This window comes from Fukomys damarensis, unplaced genomic scaffold, assembly GCF_012274545.1.
Source record: "Fukomys damarensis isolate Sample0158 unplaced genomic scaffold, DMR_v1.0_HiC HiC_scaffold_37, whole genome shotgun sequence".
Taxonomy (NCBI): Eukaryota; Metazoa; Chordata; class Mammalia; order Rodentia; family Bathyergidae; genus Fukomys; species Fukomys damarensis.
Window position 1 is genome coordinate 42,471,991 of NW_022900949.1, and position 23,705 is coordinate 42,495,695.

At 48.2% G+C, this 23,705-nt stretch overlaps 1 protein-coding gene across 1 annotated transcript in view; it reads left to right on the plus strand.

Moving 5' to 3' along the window:
• Nucleotides 1–22,979, plus strand: part of Mapkapk3 (MAPK activated protein kinase 3) — a 30,370-nt gene extending 7,391 nt beyond the window's left edge. The window contains exons 3-11 of the mRNA XM_010615436.3: nt 14,599–14,738; nt 15,951–16,015; nt 16,464–16,543; nt 18,304–18,427; nt 19,569–19,644; nt 19,994–20,118; nt 20,535–20,620; nt 20,902–20,982; nt 21,594–22,979. Of these exons, the coding sequence (XP_010613738.1) occupies nt 14,599–14,738; nt 15,951–16,015; nt 16,464–16,543; nt 18,304–18,427; nt 19,569–19,644; nt 19,994–20,118; nt 20,535–20,620; nt 20,902–20,982; nt 21,594–21,746 (930 nt within the window). The 3' untranslated portion in view covers nt 21,747–22,979. The remainder of the gene's footprint in view (nt 1–14,598; nt 14,739–15,950; nt 16,016–16,463; nt 16,544–18,303; nt 18,428–19,568; nt 19,645–19,993; nt 20,119–20,534; nt 20,621–20,901; nt 20,983–21,593) is intronic.
• The last annotated feature ends 726 nt before the right edge of the window (nt 22,980–23,705 follow it).

Consider the following 23,705-nt stretch of genomic DNA (forward strand, 5'->3'; position numbering starts at 1 on the left):
TAAAGATTTATTCTAGTAGTCTGAAACCCCCTAAATCCTGCTCAGGAGGGTGTTACAGGAACTCCAAGTGCCCCCTCCTGCTGCTGGTTTTGACTAGGTGCTGGCAGCCTTGGTAGTCCTACAAAGGAATCAGGCTCACGTGGGCTGAGCTGTAAGAGTAGGGAGTGTAGGGAGTCAACCTTAATAGTAGCCTCTGCTGTTGTGTCTTCTTTTATAGCCCCAAAACTTGAGAAAACAGAGTGGAACCAGGCAGACCCTTGGGGTTTCCTGGCCACAACCAAGGAGGAAAGAAACTGGAACGTAACTTGAACTAGATCCTCAGAGCCAGTGAAGGAGCCCTGTGTGCGGGTATCAAAGAGGACTCCAGGTGTGAGTTGCCTACTTCCATGGAGTGGAGCATGAGCTGCCTGTGCATTGCTGGGAGAAGTACCCAGCACTCTCCTACTGTACCCTGAAGATGATCCCTTCAGCCCAGTAAGGCCCAGAGGGTATTTCTAGGGTGTGAGTGGCCATGCCTTTGTCCTGCAGCACCACTGTCCTATTTCTAAGGATTCTACCTCTACAGGGGACCCAGAGCCTGCTCTAAAGGTGCCCCATAATAGCCATATGCCCCTGCTCAAGATTCATTGGCAGAGGGACTGGCTAGTGCTTTCCACTTCCTTTGGTAGGCAGTAGCACAGGGATCATGGGGATGGAGATCAGAGCACCATTGCTGAGTGCTCCCTATGTGTCAAGCACAAATAGCAAAACCTGAGAACAAATTATACTCTTATGTCATAGATGCAGGGATCCAGGTTCAGAAAGGCAGGATAACTCAACCAGGGTCACATAGCAGGGATGTGTTCAGGCTGGGCAAGAACCTAGGCCTGGCTGGTAGCCAAGTCCTGGGTCTTGGCCATCCCGCCTCCTACACATCAACTCAGCTGGAACCAGGAGCCACACAGTCTACCTACCCATCTGTAAAATGAGGGTTGAGGTGCTCTTCTTGTCAAGGGCCTCCTTTTTGGCTGTGAAGATACTTGGTGGGCACACCAGGGAAGCAGACAAGGGCAAGGCACCTGACCCCTTGCTGGGGCTGCTCTTACAAGTAGATGAGCATTATGGAGACAGGCCAGAGGGTGCCCCAGGGTGTCTCTCCCAAGCACATGCTTCATCAACTGGTGTTGCTAGTGAAACAGTCGTCTGCAGGGATGCCACCAGCAAGGTCTGCAGCCTGCTAGAAACTGGAACTCTAGCGTTATAATTCAAATTTGAGGACCCCTCTCCACTATATTTTGTGGCCCAGTTAAGGGCTGAGTTAGGCTGAGCTGGTACCAGGGAGCATCCATACCCAAGGAAGGCCAGACAGAGTAGGAATGTGTCAAAGCAGCCTATTCTCTTGTTTGGGGTGTCCCTCATGCTGTGAGGCTACCACCCTTGTCCCCTAGAAGGCAAGACCTGTCTTTCTCTTTCATATGGCTGTGCCCCCATGGCAAGATCTTCACACACAAAAAAATATTTACAGGAGCCAGCCCATTGTTGGGGATGTGGCACTTTATCACTGATCAGAAGAAGAGGGAGAGAGAGGGACCATAGCCAAGGGAAGCTGGAGCTTAACAACCAGTGTCCTGTGGAACCTGATTCAGAGTTGGCTGCCTGTGCTCACTGAGGCCTGTACAGGGAGCTGCAGGGATGTAGATGAAGCCAAGGGAGGAGGGAGAGGTGCTGAGGGAAGGTGTAGGCTTCAGGAAGAATGGGAGTGGGATTAGAAGGTTCCCTAGGTCTCTTTCATGTCTCTGATGAGTTCTATTCCACTCTCTCTACCCATACTTTTTTTTTGTTGTTGTTGTTACCAGGGATCAAACTCAGGTCCTTACACTTCCTTGCGCTTGTGAGGCAGGTGGCAGAACAACTAAGCTAAATCCCCAGCCCTACCCCTACTTCCTATTCTTTTGTTATCTTTGTAACACCTCCTGCAGGGGGAAAAGTACCAGCTGTCATTCTTCTGAGAGCTAGAGGGTTTTGGGTCCCCTCTCTCCAGAGCTGGCTGGAGGCTGAGTGCCTCAGCTGTCATTGCTGGGCATAGCTTCACGGTCCTGGTTACTCCTTGCATAGGGAGGATGGCCACTGCCCGCTGTAACTCTGTGGCGGCTCCACGGGTATCACGACAGCACAACTGGCTGCCCATGACTGAGGTGGGGTCTCTTCATCAATAGAGACCACTGAAGGGATGTTACTTCTGAGATTAGAATGAAACACTTGTATTTGCTGAAGTTTTCTGGTCTTATGATGAAAATTTCCTATTTTTACATGGTCATAGAAGAAAGACCACCAGGGTAATATTTTGCAAATTAGACAAGATCAAGCATGTGCAGGGTGATATGGCTGTAGACATATTTTTCAAATTAGGTAGCTACTTTTGACAGAAAAATCTTTTGTTCCTCTGAGAAATTAAAGATGGCTAACAGAGGCAGGCCCTCTGAGTATTTGTGTGGGGGGAGCTTGCAGAGGGTCTGTGTGGCTTCCCCATCCCTGCACAAAGGTTATGGGTGGAATGCTGGCATCTGGCACCTGTCATTCACCTGCTGTGAAAGATCTGGGACAGGGAGGTGGTCATAACTCTCTCTGGACCTCTTTTTCCACCCATAAAATGGGCAAGGAGACTGTAAGCCCATTTCATAGATGGTGAGCTGGGAATCAATGTGTGTCCTTACTCTATCCTTGTGGCCACTTGGGAAAATGAGTACTGTCACTATTCCCACTTTCCCAATTCAGCCAATGAGACTCAGAGAGATGCACTGGCCTGCCCAAGGCCAAAGGTGAGTGGGGGCCTCTGTTGAGGTCTGTCTGACCCAGAACTCTGTGGCCTTAGGTGGTCTATAGTGTGTGGCCCCTGGCCTGGAGCACACTGGGACTCTATGGCCTGTCCCAACTAGCACTCATGTTCCCACTACCCTTCTTCCTGTCTGCCTGGGAGCCTAACTCAACTCCTCCTTTCTGAAAGCATTTCTTCCCTAGTCCTGCCAGACTTGGCATTTCTGCCTTTGTTTCCAAGTTGTCTGGGGCTGGCAGAAAGCAGACAAACTGAGGCCATCAAAATTTAGCAAATTGGAGGAGTCTTGTGTTCTATGATTTGACAATTTCAGAATGTGTATTGGCTCTCCCGTCAGCAGACCTTTCTGGCAAGACTAGGGGCTTGACGTATCAGCTGCTCCCTCACCTTCCAGGACTCTGGTAGGAAATAGTCAGTGGAGAGCAGACTCTCTCCATCTAGCAGTTCAAGTGACTCCACCTTGGCTTAGAATGGGTGCAGCAGTTTGGAAGCCCTTGGTGCTCCCAGGTTCCCTCAATAGGGGTTGACTTTCCCCATCTTGACTGCTTTCCAAGGTTCTGGCTCTGGAAGGAACAGAAAAGGGAAGAGAAGGAGGTAAGACCAGTTTTTCTGGGTTACAATCTTCATCAGGCATCCTACTTGGCAGTAACTCATGTATAGACCCCCAAATCCTTCAGGATGGTGTTGGCCTGGCCCTCAAGCAGGGCCAGTAAATGCTACCAGGATCTGTAAATGGGTAGGCTTCCATGGGGATGAATTTAATTCTGGTTCCCAGGAGCTCCTAGACTTGAAGGTGGCTGTATATAACCATGTGACCTGGTGAAGTCACAAAACCTCCCTGAGCCACAGTCTCCTCAGCTGAAAATGGTGGTTAACAATGCAGGTATTGAAGAACAAGAGTTTATGTGCCTGATACATGGCAAGGGTTCCCTGAACATTGACAACAGTTGACTTAGCCACCAAGTAGCAGAACATGATCTAGACCCAGAGGTGTGGGCTCAAGCTCTGGGAATGAACAGCCGAGCCCTCCCATTTTGTTTTCCCCAGACCAGTGTTGCCAGGATCAGTTCCCACTCCAATCCTGGAAGCTGTGTAGAGAGGTGGGTAAAGCAGCTTCGAGGCTTGGAGTGGGTCCCCACTGCCTAGTAGTCAATAGAGTAAGTTCAGGTCTTGATTCACTGCTCAGCTGTGTGACTTTGGGCAAGTCACTTAATCTCTCAGAGTCAGCTTTCCCAGGGATAAAAGGATGCTGCTGGCTCTGCTTAGGATATGATGAGTGCTATATGAGGTGGCATCAACCCAGCAGTGGCTGAGCACAAGGTGGGTCAGGTGCTGTGAAGGGGGTGGTAACATTGACATGACTCCATCACTTCCCAACCATTCAGGTAGAGCCTGGGCATTTGGGGTAATTGGTATCAATATGAGCTGACCTTCTTGAACTTCTTGTCCTGGGGGAGAGGTAAATGGACAGGGTGAGATAGAGGACAGGCTGTGGTCAGAACTTAATGAAGCTTAGTCTGATCTGGCATGAGGCCAACTAATCCATAGCTATAGAATTGGTTCCATTAGCTCTCTTAATGGCTACAAAAGCTGAGAAAATGAATGTGTGAGACAATAATGGCACATGTCTGATTTGAACCTGTGGCTAGAAAGTTAGATTTGACACTATTACCAGCTTTCCAAATAGCACTGGTACTCTTGAGGAATATCGGGGTGGGCTCTGGCTTTATGAGTCTAATGCTGAGGCCTTCAGAAGGAACCACTTGCTTCTGAACCCTGATCTCAGAATCAGTCCCATACCTGACGTCTGTCTCTGGAGCAGAGGCTGAGGCTGTAGTCCATGCACTCTGTGGGCAAAGCAGCCAGAAAGGGTTATACTAGTTGGTGGAGAGCCAAGGTCAGATGTTAATAACCATCATAGATGCTAGCAGCATGAGGCAGGGGTGGTCTCAACAACTAAATGAGAGATGGTGTCTCTTATAAAACAAAGATATGTCTTCATGGGAGAACAATCCCAAATAACCATAGAATTAGGAACCAGAAGGAATCTTAGAGATGGCTGAATTGAAAAATTTCAAGGAGGAAGTATGGTAGTACTTTTCCTTATCCATAGTATCCATGGGGAATAGGGGCTCCCTCCAGTGAAAACAGGATGAGTCAAAACCCATGTTTTCTGATCATGCTCTGTTCAGTTCAGCACCCTGCATGTTTGCGGTGGAGCATGTGGACTGTGGTGTAATCAATAGCTGGGAATGCAGCTCTTCAGCTTTCTATCCTACCCTGGCCTGATGTGGGATGAGAGAGAAGGTGTTGGAGGAATATGTCAGCCACTTCTCTCCTCTCTATCCTCTGGCAAAAAACAAAGTTGGAATCCTAAGAAAGTAAAAAACCCAGTGATGTTATCTCAGCACTCATACAGGTATGCCAGGCTAATGCAATATGCTAGCCTCCATCTTTATGGGAGAGTCCATATGAGATATGTTCATTTGAGATCTTTTTCAAATGTGTTGAAGGTTTTGCTGGAATGTTAGAACTTTTTCCTTTCATGTAAGGTTTTATGCCAAATCTCCTTTACAGTTTGATCTTGGAAAGAGTTCAGTGAGTTTCTGTTCATTTCTGACAGAAGCAGTGGCACCTACCTTGTATCTTTGTTTGTCAAGAATTCCAGGAAGCTCAGAATTAAAATTTGTCCTTTTTAAAAAATAGTTGTGAATTTAAGTGGATTTCTGGTACATTTTATCTTTCTCTTCAGTCTAAAGAGAATCTAATATTTTTGTTTATTTGGCCTCTACCAAGCTTTAGAATTATAAAATGCCTGAAATTCTGTTGTCAATAAGCAAGGTATATGGAAATAATGAGACTTGGAGCGCCTCTTGGGGAATAAAAGGAACCAGATGCCTGGTTTCCAGGAGGTTCTCTTTTGCTTCTAGGGTTGTGGCATGAAATCTAGAGCTTCATCTTCTTAATTTGTTACTGCCATATTGATGGGAGAGATTATAAATCAGCTGTCTCCCTCTGGAAAGAGTGGGTGTTCGGGCCAGAGCCACAGAGCAGCCCGACTGGGGCTACAGGTTAATTGCTAGGGGTGTGGAAGTTAGGGTTTTTGTTGCAAGATGTGGAGGTGGGCAGGCTGTTTGTCCAGGCTAGTTAGTTATCTTGGACTCCTGTGCATAAAAGACAGATGGAGATATTGTAAACACTTTTATTTGAGAAGAACCTAGTCCTAGGATTATGATTTACTAGCTTGCTTTAAAAGTGGCTCACCAACTAAACATTACTAAATTTTGGATTGCTCGCCTTTCTCTCTGGAGTTAGATTTCAGGTTCTTCTCTTGAACAAAGAATTGAACAAAATGAGCAAAAAGCAGTGGCCAAGTTTATTCAAGAAAGTAAAAGTGAAGAGTTGGGGGAGTATTTTATAGAAAAACCACATCTTCTTTATCCAGTTTCCAACGGATGGGCAAATAGGTTGTTTCCAAGATTTAGCTATTACAAACTGTGCCGCTATAAACATGGGTGCACATACTTCTCTGTGATATGATTCTTTTAGTTCTCTTGGAAAGATACCCAACAGAGGGATGGCTGGGTCAAATGGAACCCAGAAGGTTCTCTTTTGCTTCTAGGGTTGTGGCATGAAATCTAGAGCTTCATCTTCTTAATTTGTTACTGCCATATTGATGGGAGAGATTATAAATCAGCTGTCTCCCTCTGGAAAGAGTGGGTGTTCGGGCCAGAGCCACAGAGCAGCCCGACTGGGGCTACAGGTTAATTGCTAGGGGTGTGGAAGTTAGGGTTTTTGTTGCAAGATGTGGAGGTGGGCAGGCTGTTTGTCCAGGCTAGTTAGTTATCTTGGACTCCTGTGCATAAAAGACAGATGGAGATATTGTAAACACTTTTATTTGAGAAGAACCTAGTCCTAGGATTATGATTTACTAGCTTGCTTTAAAAGTGGCTCACCAACTAAACATTACTAAATTTTGGATTGCTCGCCTTTCTCTCTGGAGTTAGATTTCAGGTTCTTCTCTTGAACAAAGAATTGAACAAAATGAGCAAAAAGCAGTGGCCAAGTTTATTCAAGAAAGTAAAAGTGAAGAGTTGGGGGAGAAACTGGCTTTGCAGAGCAAACTTGGGCCAAGGAAAGAGAAAAAGAGAGTAAGAGCAAAGATTAAAATACACATTTTTGGGGCCGGGGATTTAGCTTAGTGGTTCTGCCGCCTGCCTTGCAAGTGTAAGAACCTGAGTTCGATCCCCGGTACCAAAACAAAACAAAACAAGAAAAACCCCACATTTTGTCTGGGAAACAAAACATAGGCTATCCTGGAAAGTTATGATAGCAAGCTCTTTATGGCTTGCCTCTCTTTTTATTCTGTCCAAATCTCAAGGAAACTTGTGAGAACTTCATATAGATCCTGAGAGGTGGTGCCGGGATCCCACATCTCAGGTGATCTCAGGTCTAGGTCATCCTATTGAAAGCCTACTCAAGTTCTCTTGAGAAGTCCACATGCAGAGTTTTGGGAACTATTCTGTGTATGTGTCCAGGATCTTGTAATTAACAGGTCACGCCTACTACCCCAGCCAGCTTTACCATGCCCTAATCTCCTATTTCAGGGTGAGCTGGATAAGGACACCAAATTTGTGGGTGGGCATGTATGATAAAGGAATGATATTGGACCTCCAAATGATATAGGGGAAATATTATAACTCATAACCTGCTAGATGTCAGACATGCTGAATTTTTTCCCCCAAAATTGAAGAATGAATTCTAAGGAACAATGGAGGTTAAAAGTAGGAATTATTTATTGAGTGATATAGCTGCTGAGAGACAGGAGAAGGTCCCCACTTCATAGGGGAAGTTTTATAGAGCAAAATTGGGAAGTGGGTACAAAAATTACAAGGTGGTTATAAGGTGGGACAAAACTACAATCAACCAAAAAGGTTACAAGTATAGTTGCTTAGGTAATATTAATTCAATGGGGGAAATAAGTCATGTAGCAAGTATACATGGAAAGAACAAAACTTTTCAGGAAGGTGATGGGTCTGATGGTCTTGGTCACCTACTGAGATATCTATCTAGACTTTATTAGATCAGGTGTCTCATCCCTTGGGGAAATATGTAGGCCTGGTCATTTTGTCTTTAATGTGAGGCCTGGCTTCCCACAGATGCAACTCCAGTCACAGTTGTGATATGTTTTCATCTTTGCATTGACTCTCTCGGGGCCCAGGCATATCTGACATCCTATAATATTTCTACCTAACTTAGTTGTCTATAATATATGGACCAGGGTAGATGGCTCTTCCTGGGCTGGGCAAAGGTTGGAGAAGAGTACAGGGGCTAGTTCCCAAGACTGTATCTTTACAGTTGTTGTGGGCATCCTAGGTCTATCTGATGCTCTAGAAAAATAACTAGAAAGTGCTTTCCTAGCTCTGGGCAATGGCAGGTATTTAGCCCTGCAGGGGAGATGGGGCCTCCACGGAGAAGGTCTGAATGGAGGTATCTAGGCTTTGTTACTACCCTGGACAAGACTGTCATAGGTTGAATTGTGGTAGCAAGAACCCCAGTCTTTCTTGATCACTTCCTTGTGACCAGTTCTCTGCTAGATTCTTTGGAGAAATTGAAAATATTGGAAGAATATATGGACAGACAGATGAGTTCCACTCTCTGGGAGTACAAAGTCAATATCCCAGAGGCCAGAGACACATGCATGCCCAAGAGCCCCCACCTCCAACATACTTTCCATTTACTATGCATACACCCTTGCACATGAATACAGGCATGTGCTGTATTCATGTTCCCATGCACCCCCCCCAACTCCTACATATTCACACACTTATTCACACATTTATTTTAGAACAAGTTTCCCTAGTCTTGTGAAAGGTGTGGGTTGGGTCACTGCTTATCCAGCTTGGGGCCTTGCCCCTCCTCTTGTCTCTCCTCAGGCAGGGGTTGTCTTGATGATCTCTCAAAAGTTCTGTTCTCCTCCTTCTTCCAGCTTTGCCTTATGAAGCAGGGGGCCCTCAGGGCAATGACTTCATTTTCTTGAGCCTGGGTTTCCTCAATCTGCAAATTGGGGCTAATGATCCCTACCCTGCTTACCTCACAGGGTGGCACCAAGCATTCCCAGGAGATAAAGGACAGAGTGTTTTGTAAACTGCAGAATGTTTTCCAAAGAGCCAACTACTATTGTTTTCCCAGCTCTGGAACTCAAATATTCTTCCATCCTCAAGTGAGCCTCATTCTTGGGTAGCAGAGAGGTGGGGAGGAGTCCTGACTGATCCAAGGCCCCATTACACCTGGTGTTGTTACAGGGGCACAAGCAAATGTCTGTGGGGGCCTGGGTCCCTCTGTACTAGACTTTTGCTGAGGTTTACTGGCTGGTGAAGTCAGCAGGGGTTCCAGCCATCTAGCTGCTGGCTCTGGAGAAGGTGAGAGAAATAGGCAAAGCTGGGTGAAGGGAGAAGGGAAGGTGGAGAATAATACATCAAAAGCTGAGTCCAGAGAAGTTGTCATTTATTTAAGAAAATGTCACCTCAAATCTGATTCTTCCCAAGCCACAGTGGGTCCATAACTCAACTATGGCCAGGAGCCTTTGTTTGTTTGTTTGTTTGTTTTGGTACCAGGGATTGAACTTGGGACCTTGTATGTGTGAGGCAGGCGGCAGAACCACTGAGCTAAATCCCTGGCCCAGCCAAGGAGCTTTTTTTGCTTGGGAGAAAGATAGGATGAATGTGTCAGGGTGCACCCAACCCTTGAGTAGTAGTTGGAGCTATACAGCTATAAAGGTGCTGTTACAGACTTTACAGTTTTGGTGGATCCCCAGGGAGCTCAAGAAACATTTGGTCAGAATCAGAGAAGTACTGGTATGGAGTCTGTTGGTTTGTCATAAGCCCCTCCCCTACTCTTCTTGTCTTCTCAGCTATGACTGGGGACCAAAGCACTTTTTAGTTTTTTCTTTTTTCTTTTTTTGGTACTGGGAATCAAACTCAGGAACTCACGCTTGCCAGGCAGATGCTGTACTGCTCAACTACATTCCCAGCCCCTAAGGCACTATTGCCCATTCCAAGTAGTGCTCAGTTGGCTCATATAGGTGGATATGGAGTCCATGGAAATGCAGAGGCTGTTTCACCAGAGTAGTGAGGAAGGAGTATACACAGCAGGAACTTTGCAAAGACCCCTGACCAAAGGTCCCCTTTGTTATCCCCAGTCTGGCCAAGACCTGTGGCTGCTTACTGAGGAAACAGGCCTAGAGAGGAAAAGGGGCTAGCCCAAAGTCGTACTGAAAATAGGGGTAGAACCTGAGCCTCCTTGACCCTATGCTCATTTCTGTACCTAGGAAGATGGAGCTTTTGCATGGGGACACCTTTTATGAAGGATAATATGGAGTCAATGTAGTACTCGCATGAAGCAGGCCAGATAGCAATGCCTGGTGGATTGGAGCAGTCCTGATGGGCCCCCTGTAAGAGGAGGTAAAGTCTGATTCACCAGAGAATAGATTAGGTATAGGCTTCTCTTGGACAGGATATCACATCTCCCTTTTGTGAGCCTGCCTGGGGCCTCTGTACGTTCGTCTTATCTTGTCTGATGCATTGTAAGAGTTTCTTTGCCTTCCCTCCTCGATCTGATGAGGGAGGTAGCAGGGTGCCAGCCTGGCTGGGGAGGCCATGTGATCAGGAACCAGTTATTTCCTGCTCTGTGCCTCAATTTCTCATCTAAAACATAGTGATAATGTGGGCTGGGGATTTAGCTCAGTGGTTCTGCTGCCTGCCTCACTAAGTGCAAAGTCCTGAGTTCGATCCCTGGTACCAAAAAAAAAAAAAAAAAAACCCAAAAAAAAAAAAAAAAACCCCAAAAAAAAAAAAAAAAACCCCAAAAAAAAAAAAAAAAACCCCAAAAAAAAAAAAAAAAACCCCAAAAAAAAAAAAAAAAACCCCAAAAAAAAAAAAAAAAACCCCAAAAAAAAAAAAAAAAACCCCAAAAAAAAAAAAAAAAACCCCAAAAAAAAAAAAAAAAACCCCAAAAAAAAAAAAAAAAACCCCAAAAAAAAAAAAAAAAACCCCAAAAAAAAAAAAAAAAACCCCAAAAAAAAAAAAAAAAACCCCAAAAAAAAAAAAAAAAACCCCAAAAAAAAAAAAAAAAACCCCAAAAAAAAAAAAAAAAACCCCAAAAAAAAAAAAAAAAACCCCAAAAAAAAAAAAAAAAACCCCAAAAAAAAAAAAAAAAACCCAAAAAAACAAAAAACAAAAACCATGATAATGAAGTCCTTTCATCCTAATATTTATAACGTACTTTAAACAGAGCCAGGCACATGAAAAGTATAACCTCCCCTTCTTTCTGTATCAGTGTATGTTTGTTTTAAGAGTTAACAAAGGAACAAGCTAATTGTAGGTTGTGAGTGAGAGCTCATAGGAGGTAAAAAGGGTGCTGACATGAGAGCTTTCTGGGGAGCTGGGAATATTTCCCATTTTGATGGGGGTGTGGGTCCTGGGGTGTGTATAGTTTTCAGAGCTCATTGAATTGTGAAACCTGTGCATTTTATTTTAAATTATACCTCAATAAACAAACAAAATATATAGAGAAAGAAAAACCAGGATGAAGGGACCCTTGAGATCCATTTTTAGACAAGAGGGTCAGGGAAGACTTCTGAGAGGAGGCAACATTACGGAGAGTCCTGGAGGAGGAATATGGGGAAACAGGCTTTATGTTTAGGGTCCTTTAAGGGGTCAAAAGTAATGGCTCAGGAGATTTCTTGGCACCTGGGCCTGAGCAGGTCTAGGTCCAGGCCTCAGCACTGTGGACTCCTTTGCGAAGGATGGAGGAAATATTTAACGTGTTTTCCAGGGAAGCCCTCTCCTTGTCCTATGTCTGTTGTCAGGGTAGTGGCACTCGAGAAGGATTATTTAATCCATGTGGGAATGAGTTCCTAAATATGGGCTGTATAGGGCCCGGGATATGGAGCTGGGTGCACCCTGACACATTCATCCTATCTTTTGCCCAAGCAACTAAGGGCTGATTCACCTGCTCCTCCAACTCAACAAAGCACAGATGAAGGTCCAGCTCTGGGCTTCCTGGTCCTTTCATGGCCAACCTCCTTCCTCTTTTCCTCCCTTCCACACCTGTGTTTACCTGTGAAGGCTCAGCCATAGACTCCCCCACCCTCACAGTTAGTCAGCCTGCCTCTGCCCTCTCCCTGGTCTCGGTTTCACTGGAGAAACAGAGGCAAAAACTTGGGAGAAGTGGGAGGACTTTCCAGAGGCAGAGACCTCTGATCTGTGCCCAGAAGTTTTCTTATAAAGCTAAGCTGAGTCAGAGGAGAGGAGGGGGCAAGAATCACGTGCTACTGACTAGCACAGGCAAAGACACTTGGGAGTGAGGCCTATTTGGGAACAGCAAGTGCATCATTTTGGCCAAAACAAGAGGTGTTTTTGGGCTGGGGCAGTAGGAAATGAAGTGGGACAAGGCCCACCTGGATGCCTGGAGGGTTTCTGTGTTCACAGGTGGAGGAAGGCCAGAAGGGGAGAGGCAGGGCTGAGGATCCCACTGAAAGTGTTCAGCTGCAGACTTGAGGTTTATGAGAGAAGAATCTGGTGTGGGGATGAGACACCAGAGGGCGGAGGGAGTGAGGAGGGAGTCCAGGAGCCAGCTTGGATGAATTGATAGAGATGGTTAGGTCAGGCTAGGGAGCAGAGGACAGGGGTAGGGAGCAGAGGGAAAGGGTAGGGGGAAGACTAGGAGGTGAAAGAGCAAAGGGATGTGGTGAGGAGGATGGTGCATCTTGGATCCTGTGGCTGAGGACAGGGATTTCCTGGCTGAAGCCCCTCAGGATATGGCAGACATGGGCTGCTGTGGTAAGGAAGTGACTGAGTCCTTGCTCTCAGTGTGGAGAGTGGTGAGAAGCTGGTGCTTGAGTGCTATGTGGGCAAGGCCCTCAAGGGTGCTCTTAGGCACAGGTAAACAAGGCCCCATGGTATCTAGGCAGTGCCCCTATACTGAACTCTGGTCCGAGGAATGAAGCAGGGCACCAGAACTGGTAGAGGGGCTAGACAAGCCCTATACTTACATTGCCTGTTTTCTCAGGCAGGGATGGAGGAAGCAGGTCTGGAGGTGGAGAAACAACCAAGGGGGAGCACATTCTAGAAACTACTGCCTTCCTCTCCCCTCCCTCGGATACTGTTCTCCACCTGTTTACCCTAACCTAGAGAGATTGGCCCCTACAGCCTGCTCCGTGTGCCCTGTGTAAAATGGCCTTGCTCCTCATCTTACAGAGGAGGAAATAAAGGACTGTATGTGGCAGGGCCCTGTGGTGTTGAGCAGGGCAGGGCTGAACTGAGCTCTGGTCTTGGACAGCAATCCTGGTCCTCAGCCCTCTTACATTAGGAAAAAAATGTGGCTGGGTCTTGTGTGAGCAAGTCTGCTGGAGGATGGCTTTACTCTGCTCTCCCCAATCTGGGTCCTCTTCCTTTGCCCACTTTCTCCTGTTGCAGCTCCTCTCTTAGCAGGGTTGCTCAGGGCTTTGCTCATTTCCAGTGATCAGCCTTACACAGCCCAGGGTTGAGTTAACTTGAACAAAGATCCTGACACCTGCCGCCTAATGCCTGCCTTGCTGTGATGGGTCTCATGAGGGTGACTATTATTACTCGGTTTTACAGAGTTGTGGGCTGCAGCTTGGAGCTGTGCTGCTTGGCTGAGGTCATACCAAGTCACTGGAGGATTCAACCCCAAATTCCATTCCACTCCACCCAGCTGCCATCTCCCTCACTGGAGTCCGCCCTGCCCTATCCACCTCTACCTCTGAGTCCTTATCTGGGGACTGTAGGTATAGCATGAGGGTGCAGCCTTGGCAGCCAGGTCACCTTGAGGTAGTCCCATTTCTCTAGCAGCAAGGATGGCATTTTCCTATCTTGATTGCATAGCAGCTACCAGGGAGGCTACAAAGTTACCTTGGAAGCAGAAGCTGGGAGGTCATGACCAAGCAACTTATTTTAGAAGCACTTTTCTCAGTAGTGACAGTTTTATTCCTGCGCCCACTTCTGGAGAATTTGAAGTTTTAATTCCTTTCACTCCTCCAGGAGTACAGCCCTGTCTCCCTCCACTTGAGGCTGGGTCTCAGAGGGCTGAATGGATGCGCACAGGCTTCACCTTCTCCTCGGGAAGTCTTCCTCTGGCTCTAGCAAGTTCCCGATCATCTGGGAACTCAGGGCATATTTGCCTGCCAGACACCTCCCCTCAACCACCACCCCTGTTCCAGCTTTTCTCCAGCACCCTCCACATTTACACAGAGGTGCTGGACAAAGAAAGGATCATGGGGTGGGGTCCCCAAGGACATAGCATTTACTGGGTGCCATCCTTACACTTGCCATATACAAATCCTAACCCTGGCCTGAGATGGGACAATGCTGTCATCCCTACTGTCAGAGTGAGGCCCAAGGGATATGTGTTCCCTGGCTTGGGTCCCATGGTCAATGTGTGATTTGACTAAAACCCCACTTGATTTCCACTCTACTTGTTGCCCCTGAGAAGGAGGCAGGGCTTCTTTGGCTGTGGAGCCCTTCCAGCCTGTCAGCTACTCCCAGGGCTTTCTGGAGTTATTGACCAAGATGCTTGCATCCAGAGCTGATCCTCAAGTCCAGAAATTCATGGACCACAAGGCAGGGAAACTGGGATGAAGTCTTCATTCTGTCCCTCGCAAGCTGGTGACCTTTAGCAGGGCACAGGCCTCTCTGAGCTTCCATGTTCTTATCTGCAAAGTGAAGGCAGCAGGCTGTGACACACTCTCTGCCACCCACTCACAGCTCCTGTACGATAGCCCCAAGGCCCGGCAGGAGGTGGACCACCACTGGCAGGCCTCGGGTGGGCCCCACATTGTGTGCATCCTGGACGTGTATGAGAACATGCATCACGGCAAGCGCTGCCTCCTCATCATCATGGAATGGTATGCTGCCACCCTGCCGTGGTGCCCCTTCACTTTCCCTGTGTGCCCAGGCTTCCGGACAGTCTTCTAGGGATTTTTCTATTCTTCAGACAGCAGCTTTGGGTTCCACTCAGCCCGTAAAGGGTGGCAGAGTGGATAGCTACAAGCCCTGCTGGCCACCAGGGCACTCCCTCCAGGTGGGAGGTCACATGACTCTCCCATGGCCTCCCTGGGCATGATTTCCACTCTGCGAGGAGGGCTGGGAAGCTGCCAGAGAGGGCTGCCAAGCCCTGGATGGTGAGGGTGGAGGGTTTGAAGAAGAGTGTAGCCCATATAGTTCTTTCAGCTATCTCTTTCCTACTGGGTTTGTTTTCCCATGGTCCCACCAGATGCCAGGTGATGAGCTCGAAGACCAGGAGCCAGCAGCCTCCTCCATCTAGGCTTCTTCCACTGGCACGTGCACCTCTGATCCAGCCTTCCTCAGTCCTGAGGGTCCCACCTGGGCCTCACTTCCTCCCTATCTGTCTTTCAAGTCCTTCCTGCCTTTGCAGTTTAGCCAGATATTTAGAGTTGGGATTCAGATCCTGACTCTGTTGCCCACTGACTGTGGGACTGTGGGCAGCTCCTAATCTTTCTGAATCTCTGTAACTCACATGTAAGATGTAGAGGAACATCTTCAAGTAGTATTCACTCTGAGCTTGTCTCTATTCAAAGTGCCCGTGTGTATTACATATTCAATGTTCATGACTCTGTGAGGTTGGTGCTATTATTCTTCTTTTACAAAAGAGGTAGCTGAGGCACAAAGAAGTGAAGGAACCAGTCCAGGATCACACAGCAGTGCACATGAAGGATAGAACCCAGGGAACAGTGTACAGCAGGCACTTAGCTAACAGCTGGGTATAATGGTGATCATTGACATCTCATTCCACGTTTCAGGAAATAGACTTGGGCTGGGTTGCAATTTCATAAAGTCTCATAGCCAGGTGAAGACAGTGTCCCTGGGAAAAAAGGGGCTTCCTGGTAGGGTTCTGAGCTTACCACCTTTCCTTGTGTCCTAAAAATTCAGATCAACTCACCCAAGCTGATAGCCCACTGTGTACCAGGTTCTTCAAGGCACAGGGAGGCTGATAGTAGCTAAGGAGAAGTAGGGCCTGGAGCTTGGGTCTCTGAGCCAGGGCAGGGGCAGGTGAATGCCTCATCTTCCTCTCAATTCATAGTCATCTTCTCTTGCAGCATGGAAGGTGGTGAATTGTTTAGTAGGATTCAGGAGCGTGGCGACCAGGCTTTCACTGAGAGAGGTACGTGCAGGCAGCTGGAGCAGTGTGGGGAAACAGGGTGAGAAAGATGTGCCAGAGTCACTGTGTGATGCTAGGCAAGGCCCTGCTCCTCTCTGTGCTTCCATCAGAACAAGAGAGGATAGGACAGAATCTCCTATACCTCCAAGAGCTTCAAAGAATCTGTGACATTTTATTGGGCACATATTCTCCATGGCCCTGGGAGCTTCTTGGTACTGATCCACTGTGGAATTGGGCAAGGTAGCCTAGGCTTGAAGGAAGAGGCCCAGATGGGCTAGGAGCATTCTTAGAGGAAACTGGGGTGTCTGGGAGTGGGGTCTAGGATGGAGTCACAGGACTATTGTCTTGTGCTGGTCTGCTAGATCATGCCCAAGACAGATGATAGGGTGGGGGCCCCCAAGTTTCCTGACCTTTGACTGGCATCAGTGACTTCTCCAATCTATGTCTGTAGAGGCTGCAGGGATAATGCGGGACATTGGCACCGCCATTCAGTTCCTGCACAGCCAGAATATCGCCCACCGAGATGTCAAGGTAAGGCCCTAAGACACGGGGGGGACCAAGGAAGGAGGTTTTATATTATTCTACTACTTATTAACTCCTGATGGCTCCCAGCACCCCGTGGATGGAAGCTAAGTTCCTTGCTCAGTGTTCAAAGACTGCTCCCTGGCCCAGACTGTTCTTAACCTCCCCTCTTGAGGCTCCAGCATATTCATTTTGCTCTTGCCAGATGGAGCTCCTTGTTTCCTCCAAACACTGTAATTCTGGTAGTAATAAGAATAACCAACTGCCTGCCTCCTGCCAGTATACAGTGACAGCATCTCATTGAATCCTCATGGGGCCCTATAAGATAGGGACCACTACCCATTCCACAGATGAGCAAATTGAGGACCGGAGAGAGATTAAGTGGCTTGCCTAAGGCATGAACTTGCTGCCTGAGGATTGATCCATCCATCTATCCATCGATCCATCCATCCACATTCTCAGCAACATATTTTGTGACCATGTGGTGTTTCAGAGGTCAGGCAGGAGCTGTTTAATGCTGTTGAGTCTTCTGTGGAGTCAGAGTTATAGTTTTAGTAGACTCAGCCTTCAAACACTAGCCTTTTAACAGAAAGAAGCCATTTGATGGGCAGTGGAGGATGATATTCAAGTAGGCCCAATTGTTAGGTCTGTTTGCTTTCCCAGTGGATGAACTTGAGAAATATTCTGGAAGCTAAGTGCTCTAAATTTCTTTTCCTGGAAAAATTAGTTCTTCCTGGGCAACCCTACATGCACACACATGCATGTGCCTACATAAACATGCATGTGTAAACCACCATCATAGCAGAATCTGCCTCCCTTGGGCCCTCTCCCCAGACCTAGAGCATTACCTTCCTTAGCCTAAGTCAGAGGAGGGCTGAGGGAAACTGCTGCACCAGGTTCTTCCTTTGGCTGAGTGTTATCATTCCATACGATTGTCCTTTGACTCAGAATACATGTGGAGCCACAGCAGACCCACCTTCTGAATCCTTGCTTTGCTTTGTCCCTGGCTTCCCTTTTGCTCTGAGAAAATCCTTCTGCTGAGTAGATGCCTTTGTATATGCTAAACCAGCTTCTCTGTTTTTATCCCAATCCAAGGTCACACCCTCTGAAATAGCTCCTACAAGCTCCAACCTGGAGCTCCATTCAATACCCTGCAGAATTTGGGGCTCCCTCCTATATCTTAGCATGGGCCTCAATCCTACTCACTGATTAGAAGTCAGCTTTGGGGCTGCTTCTTCCATGTAGCCCTTCCCACTGAACCTATTGCCATGCTCATCTGTACTTTGTAACTGCTAAGAATTGCCTCTGCATAGGTTCTGAGCAACAGGGCCCTTCTCCCCTGGGCAACCTCAGATGAGGCTGGCCTGCTGGCCTGGCAGGCTTCCATCACGTCTGGGTGTGGGACACATCCTGGGCAATGCTGGCTTCTGAGAAGTCTGCCTTCCCATACACCCTCTTTCTGGTGTTTCATGGCAGCCTTACCAAATTCCCACTCCTATATGCTCCATGGCACTTGAACACTCACAGCCTTGGCTGAGCACCTGTCTCACTTTCCCCTCTGAGAATGTAGACGTCACTTCCCAGGCACCTTGGCCTCTCTATATTTGGTATATGTTGTCAATGGCCAAGGCCCAGGTCTTTTATGAGATAGATGGGGCTTCCTCTTTCTGCATTGTGATGGGTATGGAAAGTCAATAAAGACTGCTTTGGGGTTTTGCCTCCATCTGGCACCTAACTAACTCTATACATGTTTTTTCTTTCTTGCCCAGCCTGAAAACCTGCTTTACACATCCAAGGAGAAAGATGCTGTGCTTAAGCTCACTGACTTTGGCTTTGCCAAGGAGACCACCCAAAATGCTTTACAGACGCCCTGCTACACTCCCTATTATGTGGGTGAGTCTTTGGGATATGGTTTGTAGCTCTCCATCTGCACCATTTGCTGCTATGCTTCAGGGCAGCCTGGGAGTTGTGGAAACCAAAGCGTTAAAGCTCAAAAAGAAGGGAGGGAGAACTCTGTCTGTATGGAGGCGGGTGAAGTGGGGGGCCGGAGGCTGCAAAAATATTCTCCCAAACTTCAGCTTCTGCTTTTGAAAATAGATCCAGGAAAATTCTGGCTGTGGCCTGTGAGCTGAATGACATCACAGCAGCTCTAAATATATATGTGATAAAAGGCTGCCATCAGCTTGGGACAAAGCCCAACCGGTTGTTTTTCTCTGGTTTTCAGCTTCCTGGGATTCATATGCAGAAAGTAGGCAGGCCTTTCCCCCTACATTAGAAGGACACAGGGGACTAGTCACCTGCTTTGTGGGAGAGGGAGCCAGGACTGGAAGGGTGATTGGGGGTGTATATATTCATACTCATGCCGACAGCTGTGCTCCCAGCAGCCCCTAGATCTGGAAAGGCCTCTGGTAAAAGTGCCCCTTGCCTATGAATTGGTGGTGATAGAGCTTTTCTTCAGGAGAAGCCTGACGAAAGGGAGGGAAGCCCCCTGAGACAGCTGAAATGCTAGGATGAAAGTTGAAGTATTTTAACCTAGAAATCTTTTGACTTGCTGACCTCAATGCACAGATGGGAAGACCAAGACACAGTGGGTTGATCCTCAAACGAACAGTGGAATGCAGAGCCCTGCTCCTGGCTCCTCCTTGCCTGTGACCTCACTGTGTGTTCAAGGAGGCAAGGGACATAGGACAGCTGGTGGGCTGAGGCCCTCTGGCCTATGGCAGACTTCACTGGGCTCCTGAGTGGCCTCCTCCCTATTTTCACCTTCACCAAGGTCAAGATTGGCAGAGGGGCTCAGGGCACAAAGGAGCTAGGGGGCTGTCTGAAAGCAGTTTTTTTTTTTTTCTGGGAGCTGTTTCTTCTTCCTGAACTTCACACACATGTTGCCTTCTTGAAGAAGGTGCCAGACACCAATCTGCTGTGTCCCACCTCCTAGCTCAGGCACCTGCTCCTCACCTTGATCAGGCTTCAAGCGCTTGCCTAGGTCTTAAGACCTTTGAGGCTGAGAGCCCTCCTATATCTTCTGCCCTCGCAGCCCCTGAGGTCCTGGGTCCAGAGAAGTATGACAAGTCCTGTGACATGTGGTCCTTGGGTGTCATTATGTACATTCTGTGAGTACCATTCAGCCCCCCATCTTGGCCTCCTGCCTCTACCCACAACATACATCTTTAGAACCACTTTGTTCCCCAACCCCTATGTCCTCAATGAGGGTCTTGTGTGTGACCCCTGCCCCCTTGGGCAGATTGTCCTTCCTTTCTGGTCATGAGACACCATTCCTTCTGGCTGTCTGAGGGCTCTGCCCATGCTGAGGGCTGATGGTGCTATGCATGCGAGTCCAGAGTGCTGGTATAGTGCCATGGTGTCTGGCTGCCTGCCTCCTCAATGAGGGGCTTGGGTGGAAAATGGGTCTGCCCTAGCACTGCCCCATCCTTATGCTGAATGATCTCCTCCTTCCCCCAGCCTGTGTGGCTTCCCACCCTTCTATTCCAATACGGGCCAGGCCATCTCCCCAGGGATGAAGAGGAGGATCCGCCTGGGCCAGTATGGCTTCCCCAATCCTGAGTGGTCTGAGGTCTCCGAGGATGGTGAGTGAGCCTTTCTGTCCATGTGGCCCCCATGGTTCTTTGGTGGAAAAATAACCTGTGTTCAAATCTTGGCTCCTTGGGTTCCTAGCAGTGTGATCCAAGTCACCTAACCTTTTCAAGCCTTAGTTTTTACATCTGCCAAATGGGCTTACTTCCTACCCACCCCTTTTATTCCTCATTCACATTTTCCTATCTGGGGACTACAAACAGGTCTGCGTTGCATTAGTTACCTATTGCTGCTTAATAAATTAATCCTGAACACTTAGTGGTTTAAAACAGGAAATAGTTAGCTTGCTGTACCTGTAGGTTAGGAACATTGTAGCATGTGCAGCTCTGGGCCAGCAAAATTTGTAGTCTGTGGGGAGGGGCAGGGGGCTGCAACTTCACCACCCTCCTCTCTTTCCTGGTCTCTCTAGCCAAGCAGCTGATTCGCCTACTGCTGAAGACAGACCCTACAGAGAGGCTGACTATCACCCAGTTCATGAACCATCCCTGGATCAATGTGAGCATCTATAGCCAGCAGGATATTGGGCTGGAGCAGGGCTTCCAAGAAGGAGGGTGGTGGCTCTGGAATCAGGTATAGTGCTGAAATGGACCCCTGAATACAGATGTGTAATATCCCCTGACCTATAGCTTGGTGTTGTTACTGCCCCACTCAGGCTTCTTCACCTCTCTGAGCCTTGGTTTCCCCATTTGAGACTGGGAGAAGCAGGGATGGTGAGGATAGCCCGTGCTGTTGCACATGCCTCAAGGCTCTAATCCAGGGTTTGGGGATCTTTCCAGCAATCAATGGTGGTGCCACAGACCCCACTCCACACGGCCCGAGTACTGCAAGAGGACAAAGACCACTGGGATGACGTCAAGGTGTGTAGACTTTGCCTCAATCTCCCTACAGTTTCCAGGGTGGTAGCTCCCCAGAGTCTGGGTGTTTGACTCCTCTTGCCTGGAACACAGCGTGTCAGTGACTGCCCCAGTGATCTATACATGACATTCCAAGTATTGGATTACACCATTCAGGGTGGGGGCTCCTGGCTCATTCCCTCAATGAATGAGGCTTTGGGCCCAAGCAATGACCCTCTATCTTCTGACTTAGAAGATGCAATATTCGATCATATGAGATAGCAGCTAAGAACCATGGGGTACCCAGGGCACAATCTTCAGGCCCAGAAAGATGGTATTCTCTGGAGTCCTTGTGTTCTGGCAAGTGGCACTGGCTCAGGTCTTTGTCTCATTTACCCTTCGTGTGATCACAGGGAGTCACTACTTTTCTGTACCCTACTGGTTAAGCTCAGTGTCTGCCACTAAGGAGTTAGGGAAGATTATGAGACACAAAGGGCCAGCCACAGTGGGCAGGGTGGCAACACAGCCTGTCATTGTCATCATGATGGTGTTAAGGGGCTGTCCAGGCAAGAGGGTGATGGTGGTTAAGGTCAGTTTATCTTGACCTCTTTGTCCTCTATGCCATCCGTCCTCAGGAGGAGATGACCAGTGCCCTGGCCACCATGCGGGTCGATTATGACCAGGTGAAAATCAAGGACCTGAAGACCTCTAACAACCGGCTCCTCAACAAGCGGAGAAAAAAACAGGCAGGCAGCTCCTCAACTTCACAGGGCTGCAACAACCAGTAGTCCATGGAGTCTTGGAGGAGCCAGGCCTTGACCTGGGTGACAGACTGCATTGTGCCAAGACTCTACCAGAGGGCTCAGGGTCATTTTAACACAAGGATTATTTGTTGTTTTTCACTTAGACCTTTGAGATGGATGATCTGGAGCCAAAATTTTCAGAGCTGCAACCCAGACTCTGGCCTCACAGAGAGCCCCCTGCTGAATCAAAGCACTTTTGGCCAAGGTGGGACTTGTCTTGCTCTGAGCTGGGGACATGACTTTAGCCTTCTAGGCCACTGGGAATTGTGGCTGGGTTTCCCTTCTTCAAGGGAGATAGCCCCCTGCTGGGCAGGCAGATAGACTTGGCTCTGAGAAAGGATCTGGCCATCGGTTGCCATGGTGATCAGGGACCATGTTAGTCTCTAAATGCTGAGTGTAACAAGGGAGAGAGAAGGGACAATCAAGAGTCTACCTCTGTCTTCTTGGGGAGTCTGGTCTCTCTTACACTGGCTGCCCCTCTCAAACTCACCCCTCTTTGATGTCCCTGAGGCTGAGGGTCTAGCTTATCTGCCTCTTTTGGTGTTCCAGCCCTGCTTTGCTGCAGCCCAAATCCAGATGACACGCAGAGCTTTCCCCCAAGAAGTCCCTGGGTTGGCCATCTTATCACTACCCACTACTCAAAGGGTGGTTTTTCATCTCAGCCAAAGGTGGAGACATTTAACCTTTTCCCACTTTGGAAAAAGTCACTGTGACAAAAGTCCCCAGCCCCACCTCACCAGATCTGTCCTCTCTAAATCCCAGGTAGGAAAGCCCTTCTACTGATGGCGGGCTGAAAGTTGGTATACTTTTGTGAGAGGTTATAGTTGGATTCCTATTAACCAGGAATCTCTTTCCATGCTCTAGGTCAGACCTGAGGTAGTAGAGGGTTACTGATCTACTTAAGTAGATCCTGGCTACAACCTGAGTTGGAGTTCTTCCTGGCCAATTCAGGGTTATCCAGCTCCACCCAACCTGGAGTATACTTGAGATGCTAAGTACTTGATAGGGGGCCTGACAAGTACCTGACACTCAGTGTAATTCTTGGTTCCTGGCCTCTTGCACTGACTGGGAATTCCTAGACCAGTGATAGCTAACCTTTTAGCGTTTTCAGTGATACAAACAACCTGCTGTGGCATGAATGCCATAGGTTCATCACCACTGCTCTAGATGGTGTCAGCCAGGACAGTGCTGCCGAGTTTTATATCTGGATATTAATAAACACCATTTTGACATTTTCTCCTGGTTCCTGGGCTTCTCTTTGTCTACATGGATGGACAAAAGTGGCCAAAGGGCAGCTGTACATCCCTACTAGTGATTTCACTCTGGCTAGAGAGGGTGCCTCGGGCCTGATAAACATTCCAGGCTGCCTCCAGAGCTACTGCAGCCTTACTAGGCGAGGAAAGGTCAGAGGCGCTGAGGGATGGCAGCTGCCACATGCCTCCAGTTCTGTGCCGCCCCTGTGCACTGTATGTGTGACACCTACTCCTGGCCCTGTGTGTGCCAGTGTCTGCCCACAGTGGCCACCCCCAGCTGCGTGCCAGCCTGCTGAAGGGCAGGCAGAGTGCCTGCTGCAGCACTGAGCTATTTTCAGAAGCTGCCAGATTTCATTTGGCAGCGAGAATATCGAGGAGGGGAGGGGGCGGGGTGCTGGAAGACTGTCTTTTCACTACTCCAGCAAGAGTGTACCCTCACCCCTTGGGAGCCCTTGCGGGCAGCCTCAAGGGAGCTTGCTGTGGCTTTTTTCCCCCCCACCTTCAATCTTGAAATCTCCAAGTTTTCCACGAGCTCATCTGACATAGGCAATGCTCCCCGCCCCCACCAGGGAGTGGGGAGGGTGTGGAGATATAAGAAGACAGGACAGGCAGCACTCAGGAGATGTTTTGCTGCTTCCCAGCCCAGTGACCTTGGAAAAGTCCTTCAGCTTCCTCACCTCCATCTGTTCCT